Source organism: Perissodus microlepis, chromosome 9 (assembly GCF_051167445.1).
Source record: "Perissodus microlepis isolate ML-2025 ecotype Zambia chromosome 9, ASM5116744v1, whole genome shotgun sequence".
Classification (NCBI taxonomy): domain Eukaryota; kingdom Metazoa; phylum Chordata; class Actinopteri; order Cichliformes; family Cichlidae; genus Perissodus; species Perissodus microlepis.
Genome location: NC_140469.1, coordinates 33,438,425 through 33,451,720, shown reverse-complemented (window position 1 = coordinate 33,451,720; position 13,296 = coordinate 33,438,425). Strand labels below are relative to the sequence as shown.

Here is a 13,296-nt window from a genome sequence, read left to right as displayed (position 1 = left end):
AAAAGAGAAAGCAAGCAGAAGAAAAAAAAAAGAGCAACATAATAAACAATATCACAATGATCTCTGGGAATGTAACAGTAAATATTAAATATTAAACATTATTGTGCAGCACGTAAGATCGACAGCGCACAGTGTGCTTTGAGGTAGGAGCCAAAAAGAGTGTAGTTTGTGTGTGTGAGTCCCCGTGTGTACACCTGTGAGCATGACCGCGCTTGTATTTAAAAGGTTCCTTCATGTAATGATCTGCTAGGGGGTGTGGGAAGCCGCAGCCCCGTCCTCCAGGGCATGAAGCCGGTATGGGGGAGATCAAGACTCCAGACATCCAGAGGCCCTCAAAACACAAGAGACCAAGGAAGACCAACAGAGGGGCAGCCGCGCCACTATCCCAGAAAGAGCTGAGGAGAGCCCCAGATGAGGGATCACTTGGAGGGCCTGAGATGTCCCTAGAGGGGTGGCGTCTGATACCCAACCTGACATATAGACACAGACATACAGGCACACACAGATACAAACATCCATTCCCACCCTCATGCTCTCATATGCAATTACTCAACACTCACCCAACGTGGAGACAGACATAAAGAGACTGTACACACAATCACACTCCCCAAGCGTACTCCAAGCCCCAGGTCTGGGGGGGGGGGCAGAGAACGGGGTCGTGTGAAGACTCCAAACCTCCCTCAGCCCGCTCATATGTAGTGTTGATGCATGTGTGTTCTAAGGCAGCGGTCCCCAACCTTTTTTGCGCCACGGACCAGTTTATGCCCGACAATATTTTCACGGACCGGCCTTTAAGGTGTCGTGGATAAATACAACAAAATAAAACTAGTACCGGTACCGAAAAAAGAAGATTTATTCATAACACACGTGAAAAGACCCAGGAAAACCGAGTTAACGATAAAAACGATAACAAAATAACGCCGAAAACCGATAAAAACCCTGAAAACCATACATTTCACGCCTGAACCTCAACTCTCGCGGCCCTGTACCAAACGACTCACGGACCGGTACCGGTCCGAGGCCCGGGGGTTGGGGACCGCTGTTCTAAGGTGCATTTAAAACCCAGGAGGGCATGAAGCTACCTGCCAGAGAGCAGCAGGTAAGCGCATAGCCCCTCCTGATAGCCCTCGATGTTTACATGTATTTAAAATTGAGAGGTGGGCAACGACGCCAGGGGTGAGGTTGTACACCCTGATGGTCTTTTGGATACCGTGCAGTGTGCCTACCCCCAAGATCCTATATGTATGTGTAATGAGAGTGTGAGTAATGTGAATGTCTAAGTTGTGAGATAAAATTGAGGCACAGGCAGCCAGAAGGGGACAGAGGGGGGGGATGCCTCTCCTGCACCCTGTTGACACACCTTTACCCCAAGGCCCTGCATGTGTGGGTGATTGTGGTGGAGCGAGAAGAGGGAGGCAGCTGGAGATGGGGAGGGAAAGAAGGGAGGGGCACAGAGCCCGGGACAGCCCACCCGACCCCACCACAGAGAAAACTGCACCCACCCCATCATCCACTCATCTTCCAGACTACACAAGACAATAGATGCCCAGGCTGAGTTCTTCCTCCACCTCTCCTATATCTCCCCCTCCTGCAGAGTGAGTTCCTGAAGAGAGGAGACCTCCTGCAACATGTAACAGCCTCCCCCACCAGTTGAAGAGCCCCCCAGGTGGCTAGATGCACAGATGTGAGAAAAATGTATATTCCTTACTGTTGGGGGGAAGGGAGCGCCATGCATCGCAAAGACCAAAGTCGCTCATATACTGTTTGATTATATTGGTGGACTTCCAATTACGCTGAGTTCCTGCTGTGTTGAGCCTATCCATTTCTTCATTTAGTCCAAGGTTGAGGTCGCCTCCAAGAACAAGTGTGCCATCTAAGTGTTCAGAGAGTGCACTGAAAAAAAGTAAGTAAGTAAGTAAACTTTATTTATTAAGCACTTTTCACAGACAGACAATCACAAAGCGCTGTACACAAATATTAAAATATTAAAATAAACAATAAAATCAATAGACATTATATACAATGTAAAAGATCAAATGAAAATAATGTAAAAAATATAAAATATGTAGATCAACAAAAGGCTTGTTTGAAAGAATGAGGTATCATCAACATTTGGACCATATACACTTACAATACATAGCTTTTTATCACGTACAGATAGTTTAATGATTAAGAATCTGCCCTCTGGATCTGTAACTGTATTGAGTACTGTGAAATTAATATTTATATGGATCAAAATTGCTACTCCCCTTTGTCTAGAATTATAACAAGCTGAGAACACATTAGGAAACTCAGGTGTTTTAAGTTCATTCGAACCTCTAAGAGGTCTGTGGGTCTCTTGTAAAAGGACAACGTCTGCCTGTAGTTTTTTGAGTTGGTTAAATATTTTTAACCTCTTTTCTCTGGAGCCAGCTCCAATTATATTCCATGTAACAAACCTTAGTGCGCCCATAGATGTCTGTGTATAACTAGGGGTGTACTCTGTGTGCGTCACTTAGACAGGTGGAGAGAATACATCACTTGTTCATAAATAAAGAGAAGGAGAGAGAGAAAAAATTTGTGTCGAGATGCTCCCTGAGTCTGACTATGTGTGTGCATATTTACTAATATGAGTAGGCTTGTCTTAAGTGTGTGTATCCTATAAGTCTGTGTGCGCTGTCTGACTGACGTAAATGTGCTGCCGTTGAGCGCATGATTGTGCGTGATCGTGCGGTGCGTATAATGTCGAAATAAAGGATGTTGTTTGTGGATGAGTCTGGAAGCAGGTGATCGAAGCAGTGAAAGAAAGTAAAAAAGAGAGAAACCAAGGACAAAGGTGAGCAGCATAAAAACAAGAGGGGGGAAAAGAGAGAGAAAAAAAACGAGAAGAAAAAACCCGGAAACATTCCAATCAAACCGTTGACGGAGAGTGACGGTGTAAATTCTGCTATGATATCACACTTAAGATGCAATATGATACTGGTAAGTTAAACAGATGTTAATGCAAGTTAGTGTGAGTGAATATGAAAAGGGTGTAGCGGATTCTTATCTGGTGTGAAGTTAATACAGCCACGGAGTGATGTCGGGGTCGCGGTGGAGCTGTCCGTCCACGTAGAGCCGGTCCACAGCGAGGACAGCACGGGAGCCCTTCTGGATGAAGCCGTGTCGGATTGAGAAGAGGACCCTGCGTCGTTCCAGGATCTCTTTTGGGAACTGGTCGTTCACGCTGAAGTCCGTTCCTTTTAATTCCCTGCCGCGACTTTTCACCTGTTCCTTTTGTTTGAAGTGGCCGAATTTGGCCACAATAGGATGTGGTCTCCCAGTCGCAGCCCGCATTGGGCCGATGTGATGCACTCTATCAAAGGCAATGTTCTTCACCATGTCCTTCGGCAGCTTCAGGTGGGTTTTGATGAAGCTTTTCACCGTAGTCTCCGCGTCCTCTCCAGCGGCTTCTGGAATACCAGAAAATACCAGATTATCATGCATGCCACGAGCTTGTAGATCAATAGCTGTCTCTTTTATTTTTTTATTTTTTCTATTTAGCTGGGTAACATTGTCTGTGAGACATTTCACCGACTCCCTTAGCGTGGCATTTTCAGCAGCGAGCGTTTCCACCTGCTGCTGGCTGAACTCCAGGGATTCTCACAAGGATTTAAATTCCTGGTGAAGAATCTCCACCAAGGACAGCCTTGCATCGAAACTGGACAATCGCTTGTCGATTGACTCCAGTATGTCGGCAATATCTTTGTCGGCTGGCGATGTTGTGCCGGTGGAATCTGCCGGGTGACATCTTTTCGACGACAGCGTCTCAGATTTGGCCGGGGAAGATGAACTCTGAGCCTTCTTCATTACGAGATCCTGGACGCGCTGATCAATGTAATCTTGGAGAGCCTCTAAACTCTCCCCGCTGTTCTCCAGGGTGTTGGAGATGATTTAGACAAATATCGTTAGTTATAAGACAATTGATAAGTGTATTTGGTAATACTGATGCTTAAAGGAATTTGTTCAATTCTAAACTACCATTCGCTTTAATTTTCCGCCAAAATCTCCGGCGTCTGACGTCAGTTTCAACATGAGTCGCTTCCCTTGTCCGTCACTTCCGTCACTTACCTCAGGATCTCACTCCCTCCCATTCCTAAATATGTGTGCGACTGAGAGTTTGGAAAAATGTGACTGAAATATGTGAATTGTTTTTCTGTATTTGTTTGTGTCTGTATTGTGAAAAGATGGCGCTGGTGAGGTCGGCTGCTGTCACAACTGCTCCGACCACCTTTTCTTTGTTTTTGTTTTTTAAGTTAGTTTCCAGCGTTTTTAAATCGGCAAAATCATCACCATTGGGTACATTAGGTATGACAGTGACACTCTTGTTTCTATTGGTATACAATGTACTCACAATTCGAAGATTTTAACTCCGGATCCGAGCTGGCCGAGTGAGATCTTGAGGGAGAACAAAGGACGAGACGCGAAGCGGCGGCCTCGAGGGAAACAAGCCGGCATCAGGAACAGGCTGAGAGCTCGTGCACACTGCACACCTCTGCCTAGCATCCTGCTTGCCAATGTCCAGTCACTGGAGAACAAGCTTGATGACCTCAGGGCCAGGATAACGTTCCAGAGAGACATTCGGGACTGCAATCTCCTCTGCTTCACCGAGACATGGCTGAACCCAGCGGTGCCGGACCACACCATCCAGCTGGCCGAGTTCTTCTCGGTTCACCGCATGGACAGGACACGGGACTCGGGGAGGTCAAGGGGAGGCGGCGTGTGTTTAATGTTGAACAACAATTGGTGCAACAGTGCGAACGCTGTTCCTCTCACACGCTCCTGCACACCAAATCTGGAACTACTGTCCATCATGTGTCGTCCTTTTTATCTACCTCGAGAGTTTACATCGGTCAATATAAGTGCCGTTTATATTCCACCACAAGCAGACACGGTCACCGCCTTATGCGAGCTGCAGGAGGCACTCACACAGCACCAGACACAACACTGGGACGCTGCGCTTATTGTGACGGGGGACTTTAATAGTGCCAACCTCAAACGCGCAGCGCCGAACTTTCATCAACATATCACCTGCCCCACCAGAGGTGAAAGGACACTGGACCACTGCTACACTACGGTCAAGGATGGCTACAAGGCACAATCTCGCCCTCCGTTTGGCAAATCCGATCACGCCGCCATCTTCCTCATGCCAAAATATAAACAAAGGCTGAAACAGGAAGTTCCGGTTCAGAGGAAGGTCGCGCGCTGGACGGACCAATCGGTGGCCGCGTTACAGGACGCACTCGACGACGCAGACTGGGACATGTTCAGAAACAGCTCCGATGATGACGTCAACGTGTTTACGGAAGCGGTTGTGGGATTCATCGGGAAACTAGTGGATGATACTGTGGAGACAAAGACTATAACAACGTTTCCCAACCAGAAGCCGTGGGTGGATAAAACCATCTGCGACGCTCTGAGATCCCGCACCGCTGCCTACAACACAGGACTCACGACGGGGGACATGGACCCGTACAAAGCCGTGTCATATGACGTGCGGAAGGCGGTGAAAGAGGCGAAGCAGCGCTACGGGAGGAAACTAGAGTCACAACTCCAACAGAGTGACTCTAGGAGCCTGTGGCGGGGACTAAGGACAATAACGGATTATAAAGCACCAACAACCGGTATGACGAACGCAGACGTGACTCTGGCAGACGAGCTGAACACCTTCTATGCTCGCTTTGAGGCTGCAGCTAAGGACTCCAATGATGCTAGTGCTAGCGGTGCAAACGGCTGCAGACAGGAAGATACTGCCAACACCGGAAACGTGCTCGTCATCTCCGAGCATGACGTGAGGAAAGCCTTCAAGAGAGTGAACACCAGGAAAGCAGCAGGACCAGACGGCATCCCAGGTCGTATCCTCAGAGACTGCGCATACCAGTTAGCTCCTGTGTTCACTGAGATATTCAACATCTCTTTATCTCAGTCGGTGATCCCCACATGCTTCAAGGAGTCCATCATTGTTCCTGTCCCGAAGAAACCCCACCCTGCTTCTCTCAATGACTATCGCCCTGTAGCCCTCACCTCAGTAGTGATGAAGTGCTTTGAACGCCTGGTCAGAGACTTCATCATTTCTTCACTACCAGACACACTGGACCCACTACAGTTCGCTTACCGTCCAAATCGTTCCACAGACGATGTCATCTCTCATCTCCTCCACACATCACTTACTCACTTGGACACTAGAAGGGGGAATTATGTTAAAATGCTCTTCATAGACTACAGCTCTGCATTTAATACCATAATTCCCTCCACACTCACCACCAAACTGGAGCACCTGGGACTCAGCTCATCTATGTGTCAGTGGATCTCCAACTTCCTAACTGGCAGACCACAGGCAGTAAGGATGGGCGGACATGTCTCACCCTCCACCACTCTCAGCACTGGAGCCCCCCAGGGGTGTGTTCTGAGCCCCCTGCTGTACTCTTTGTACACATATGACTGTGTGGCCACTACCAGCTCCACCACCATCATCAAGTTTGCTGACGACACCGTCGTGGTGGGCCTGATCTCTGACAACAACGAGACGCCCTACCTGAAGGAGATTAGGAATCTGGAGAACTGGTGCCAGAGGAACAGCCTCCTTCTAAACGTCAGTAAGACAAAGGAGTTCATAGTGGACTTCAGCACTAAACAGGAGAGGAACTACCAGACCCCCGTCATCAACGAGTGCCCAGTGGAGAGAGTGGACAGCTTCAAATACCTCGGAGTTCACATCACGCAGGACCTGTCATGGTCCTGTCACATCAACACCGTGGTGAAAAAGGCCCGACAGCGTCTCTACCACCTCAGATGCTTGAGAGACTTCCAACTGCCCTCCAAGGTGCTCAGGAACTTTTACTCCTGCACCATAGAGAGCATCCTGACGGGAAACATCTTAACCTGGTTCGGGAACAGCACCATGCAGGACAGACGAGTTTTACAGAGGGTTGTGCGATCAGCTGAGCGCACCATCCGCTCCGAGCTCCCTGACCTGCACTCAATCTACAGCAGGCGGTGCTGGACCAAGGCCAGGAAGATCGTGAAGGACCTCAGCCATCCCAACAACAGACTGTTTTCTCTGTTGAGATCAGGAAAGCGATTCCGCTCCCTGAAGACCAACACAGAGAGACTGAGGAGGAGCTTCTTCCCGCAGGCGATACGGTCTCTCAATCACACCACCACACAGTACTGACCCACACATATGGTTCTTACACACACACTGAACATTCTGGACATTGTTTTCACTTCATCACTTAAATCACTTTAAGCATATTTGCACTGCACAAGACACTTACAAATGTGGATTGCACAACGTGGACATTATATTTCTTCATTTCCATTTAATACTTGTACAGCTGCTGTTATTGTGTATATATATTTATATTTCTTCATACATTCTTATATATTTCTATACTGTGTATTGTGTATTTTGTTGTACAGTTATTTTATTTTCAACTTTAATTTATATATTTTATCTTATTCTTTCCCAGTTAAATTTAGCCTTCATTCTAATTTGTGTTGTACAGTTATTTCATTTTTAACTTTAATTTTTATATTTTATTTTATTTTATTTTATTCCTTCCTAGTTAAATTTTCCCTTTTTAATTTTCATATTTATTTCCTATCTTATTCATAAACTTTTCATTTTTCTTTAGGTCACGAGCAGTTGTGTAAGCATTTCACTGCATATCATACTGTGTATGACTGTGTATGTGACAAATAAAATTTGAATTTGAATTTGATTTCAATAATCACACACATTGACCAGCAGGTTACAGTAAACTCTTCCACCCCACATGACATTTACTATAAACTCAAACCTGCCCAAGGACTACACCTAAACTATTCAACAGAATACTCAATCAAATGAGTAGTATGACTACAATCTACAGATACTTAAATCACAAAAATAATTTATTATACTTTTGTAAATTATACAGGATACTTTTTGTCATCAGCACACACTCCTCTATCTACTGGGGTGCCCCAGGGATCTGTCCTCGGGCCCCTCCTTTTCATCATTTACCTTCTTCCACTCGGACACATTTTTTGTAAATATAACATTCAGTTCCACTGCTATGCCGATGACACCCAGCTTCACCTCTCTACCAAACCCGATTCTACTCTTCCTCCACCCTCCTTTACCCTCTGCTTAGCTGAACTCAATTCCTGGTTCTCCTCCAACTTCCTTAAACTCAACAGCAATAAATCAGAACTTCTCCTGGTCGGCACTAAACGATTGCTATCCAGAATTAACAACTTCTCTCTCACTATCAATAATTCGCTGGTCCCTATCTCTCCCTCTGTGAAAAGCTTGGGTTTCATTCTCGACAGTACATTATCCTTTAATTCACATATCAATAATGTCACACGTGCAGCATATTTTCAACTCCGTAATATCAATCGCCTCCGCCCCTTCCTCACTCCTCATGCCACTGCCATTCTTGTCCATAATCTATATATATATAACAAGCTCCAACGTGTCCAGAATTCTGCTGCCCCTTATTATTACTAGGACTTCCTCTACCCACCACATCTCCCCAATCCTGAAGCAGCTTCACTGGCTCCCGGTTAAATTTCGCATCCATTTTAAAATAATCCTTTATACATTTAAGGCTATTCATTCTCTCTCTCCACCATACCTCTCCGATTTAATACAGATGAACTTCCCATCCCGGTGCCTCAGATCTTCATCTTCTCTTTCTCTCTCTGTTCCTTCCGCTCGTCTGATTACAATGTGGGGCAGGGCTTTTAGTTGCTCTGCCCCTTGACTCTGGAATTCCTTACCCCCTGACCTCAGAAATATTAGTTCATCCCCTTTTTTAAGTCCACCCTCAATACTCATCTGTTTAAAATTGCTTATGTTTAAACCTCTGTATGCTCTTAACTTTTATCTGTTATTCTTATTATTGTGTATATTTCCAGTTTTTGTGTTTTTATCTATTGTACAGTGTCCTTGGGTGCTTTGAAAGGTGCTATTTTTAAATAAAATGTATTATTATTATTATTATTATTATTATTAAGTAAGGACTTGAATGTTGTCTCTGATAGTATATAACAAGTTGACAAATGGCACACTTCTACTTGTCCGTGTCTAAGAGTCTGAGGTAACAAAGGCAGTAATGAGCCTGTTTGTGTTTCTACAGTAGTAATGGTCACTTTGAAGTTTCTTGGGCTGGTTTTCATCTTTTCTTTGTGTTCATGAAGACACTAAAAGAAAGATATTATGTGTGCCTTCATTAGGATAAGGTTAGGGTTAGTGCGTGGGACTGTGGCCTCCATTTTATATTGTTAACTGGTGATTATATCTGAAAGACTGTGTCTATCAGATTATTTGACAGAGTAACAAGAAAATCATTTATTAAATAGTGTAATGCAGCGGTCCCCAACCACACGGCCTCGCACGGGTACTGGGCCATGAGAGTTGAGGCTCGGGTGTAAAATTTATGGTTTTCAGGGTTTTTATCATTAACTCGGTTTCCCTGGGTCTTTTCCCGTATGTTATGAATAAATCTTCATTGTTTTTGTTACCGGTACTGGTTTTATTTTGTTGTATTTATCCACGACACCTTGAAGGCCACCCATGAAAATATTGTCAGATACAAACCGGTCCGTGGTGCAAAAAAGTTTGGGGACCGCTGGTGTAATGAATTACTTTCTCCAACAAGTTAAACAACGTGATGCATTACTTTTAAGAAAAGTAATGAGCAATGTATAATCCCCTACTTTTTTTGAGTAATGACCCCACACTAAGAATACATAAATACACTCAAAACGTCTTTCTGGTGTTTCAGGACATGTGATGAGTTCACCGCAGCAGCTGTACTGCTCACTGTAGGATGAAGAGCATCAGCTCAAAGTTGGATTAAAACCAGAAGATCACTGATACTAAGTGAAAATGGCTGAGCAAGGATTTAAGTTGGATGAAGAAAAGTTCCTCTGTTCAATCTGTTTGGATCTACTGAACAAACCAGTGACTACTTCCTGCGGCCACAGTTTCTGTAAGAGCTGTATTAGGAGCCACTGGGATGCAGAGGATCAGAAGAGATCCTATACTTGTCCTCAGTGCAGACAGGCCTCCATGTCAAGGCCAATCTTGGGGAAGAACACCATGTTAGCAGAGTTAGTAGAGGAGCTGAAGAAAAATGTACTCCATGCTGCTCCTCATCCTCAACATTATGCTGAACCTGGAGATGTGGCCTGTGACATGTGCACAGAGAGAAAGCTTAAAGCCTCCAAATCCTGTATGCAGTGCATAGCCTCTTACTGTGAGTTTCACCTTCAACCTCACTATGAATCACCAAATTTTCAGAGACACAAGCTGGTGGAAGCCTTGGCAAAGCTCCAGGAGAACTTGTGCTCTGTTCACAGTAAAGTGAAAGAGATCTTCTGTTGCAGCGATCAGCAGTGCATCTGCTCCGTCTGTGCTATGGAGGAACATAGTGGCCACGACACAGTGTCAGCAATAGCAGAGAGGGCCGAGAGGCAGAAAGAGCTCGGGCCGAGATGGCAAAAAATCCAGCAAAGAATCCAGGACAGAGAAAAACACATGAAGCTCCTTCAGCAGCAGATGGAGGCCATCGATAGCTCTGCTCATAAGGCCATGAGGGACACCCAGACCATGTTCAACCAATTGCACCGATTAGTGGAGAAAAGAAGCTCTGACGTGCAGCAGCAGATCAGATTCCAGCAACAAACTGAACTGAGCCGGGCCAAAGAGCTTCAGAAAAAGCTCCAGCAGGAGGTAACTGACCTCAGAAGGAGAGATGCTGAACTGGAGCAGCTCTCACGTACAGAGGATCATGGCCAGTTTCTCCTCAGCTACGCCTTACTGTCAGGACTCAGTGAATCCACACATTCAGCCAGCATCAACATCCATCCTCAGAGCTACTTCCAAGAGGTGACGGCAGCTGTGGCAGTGCTTGTAAATAAACTGCAGCGCATCCTGAGTCAGGACTGGTCTGAGGTCTCACTGACTGAAGGGGAGCCTTTGCTGAGACCAGAACAGCACAAGACTTTAGTCAAGCAACAAATGCACTTGGTGCCGCCACCACCACCACCACCATCCCTCCAGCCTCCAACAGAGTGCATAACTTTGGTGAATCAACAACCATGGTTGGTGCCACCACCACCACCGTCCCTCCAGCCTCCAACAGAGTCCAGAATTTTGGTGAATCAACAACCATGGTTGGTGCCACCACCACCACCGTCCCTCCAGCCTCCAACAGAGTCCAAAACTTTAGTGAAACAGCAATCATGTTTGCCACCACCACCACCATCCCTCCAGCCTCCAACAGAGTCCATAATTTTGGTGAATCAACAACCATGGTTGGTGCCACCACCACCACCGTCCCTCCAGCCTCCAACAGAGTCCAGAACTTTAGTGAAACAGCAATCATGTTTGCCACCACCACCATCCCTCCAGCCTCCAACAGAGTCCAGAATTTTGGTGAATCAACAACCATGGTTGGTGCCACCACCACCACCACCACTGTCCCTCCAGCCTCCAACAGAGTCCAGAACTTTAGTGAAACAGCAATCATGTTTGCCACCACCACCACCATCCCTCCAGCCTCCAACAGAGTCCAGTATTTTGGTGAATCAACAACCATGGTTGGTGCCACCACCAACACCACCACCGTCCCTCCAGCCTCCAACAGAGTCCAGAACTTTAGTGAAACAGCAATCATGTTTGCCACCACCACCACCACCATCCCCTCAGCCTCCAACAGAGTCCAGAATTTTGGTGACTCAACAACCATGGTTGGTGCCACCACCACCACCACCACCGTCCCTCCAGCCTCCAACAGAGTCCAAAACTTTAGTGAAACAGCAATCATGTTTGCCACCACCACCACCGTCCCTCCAGCCTCCAACAAAGTCCAGAACTTTGGTGAATCAACAACCATGGTTGGTGCCACCACCACCACCGTCCCTCCAGCCTCCAACAGAGTCCAAAACCTTAGTGAAACAGCAACCATGTTTGTTGCCACCACCATTGCCATGTATCCAAACACTAGATGAACTCAAGACTTTAATGAAACAACAATTGCACCTGGCACCAAAACCACCACCTCCTCCAACACCATCTCTACAACCATCAGCAGAATCCAAAACCTTTACGAACCAACAACCATGTCTGGTCCTGCCAGGAGAGTCTAAGACTTTAGTTAAACTACAACCACGTTTGGTGCTACCGCCACCATCTTTACAACTACCAGCAGAGTCCAAGAGTTTAGTTAGACAACAACCATGCTTGGTACTGCCATCACCACTTCTCCAGTCACCAGTAGAGCCCAAGACGAGAGATGAGTTCTTACAGTATTCTCAGCACATCACTCTGGATCCAAACACAGTGAACAAAGGGCTTGAACTATCTGAGGGGAACCGGAAGGTGACATGGATAAATAAAATACAGTCATATCCTGATCATGCAGACAGATTTAGAGATAGTTTTCAAGTTATGAGCAGAGAGAGTCTGACTGGTCGGTGTTACTGGGAGGTCAAGAGGACTAGGCCTGTTTCAGTAGCAGTGGCATACGGAAGTATCAGTAGAACAGGAAGCGGAAGTGTATTTGGAGACAATGACAAGTCTTGGGCAACATATTGTTGCTTGAGTAAATATGAATTCAAACATAACAGTATCATTACTTTCCTCTCAGGTCTTCGGTCTTCCACAGTCGGTGTGTACCTGGATCACTGTGCAGGCATTCTGTCTTTCTTCAGTGTCTCTGAAACCATGACTCTCCTCCACAGAGTTCAGACTACCTTCACTCAGCCTTTGCACGCTGGACTCTGGGTTGGTTTTGGATCCTCTGCTGACTTGGTTTCAACTTCAGTAGTTTGAAACTGTCAAAAAGGCAACATGTGACTCTGTGATTTATTTCAGAGTCAGATTTAGACTTTTCCCTGTTGTTCACTTTTGAACTTCCTGTCTAACACATAACTTCCTATAAATTCAATTTTACTTATATAGCAACAATACGCACCAATTGTGTGTGTGGGGCTGTCAAAATGGAGTTTATGCTCTCACGATTCTTCCCCGTATGAATGACTGTGTGGACTATGTCGGCAACCCTAACTCCTAAGTCCCACTAATCACCTGCACATGTGCTTTTGTTACACTGGACAGTTTAGAGTGATGCCATTTGGATTGTGAAATGCACCAGCCACATTACAGCGTCTAATGTTGTGTGGGGAATCAGTATTTGGGAAGTGCATTTGCATGACATTGTGGTCTACTCATCCATCTACCTGGACTCAATATGTCAAAACCATCAGGGAAATTTTCACTCG

The 13,296-nt window shown here is 45.9% G+C and overlaps 2 protein-coding genes across 2 annotated transcripts; both read left to right on the top strand.

Moving 5' to 3' along the window:
- The first annotated feature begins 9,898 nt into the window (after positions 1 to 9,898).
- On the top strand, positions 9,899 to 12,024 carry LOC146380922 (uncharacterized). The gene is made up of 2 exons (XM_084939971.1): positions 9,899 to 11,085; positions 11,157 to 12,024. Exons 1-2 carry the CDS (start codon positions 9,899 to 9,901, stop codon positions 12,022 to 12,024), a joined length of 2,055 nt encoding a protein of 684 aa, XP_084796097.1.
- Positions 12,025 to 12,037: 13 nt separating this feature from the next.
- On the top strand, positions 12,038 to 12,847 carry LOC146380921 (stonustoxin subunit beta-like). Its single transcript, XM_084939970.1, has one exon. It carries the CDS (start codon positions 12,038 to 12,040, stop codon positions 12,845 to 12,847), a length of 810 nt encoding a protein of 269 aa, XP_084796096.1.
- Positions 12,848 to 13,296: the final 449 nt, after the last annotated feature.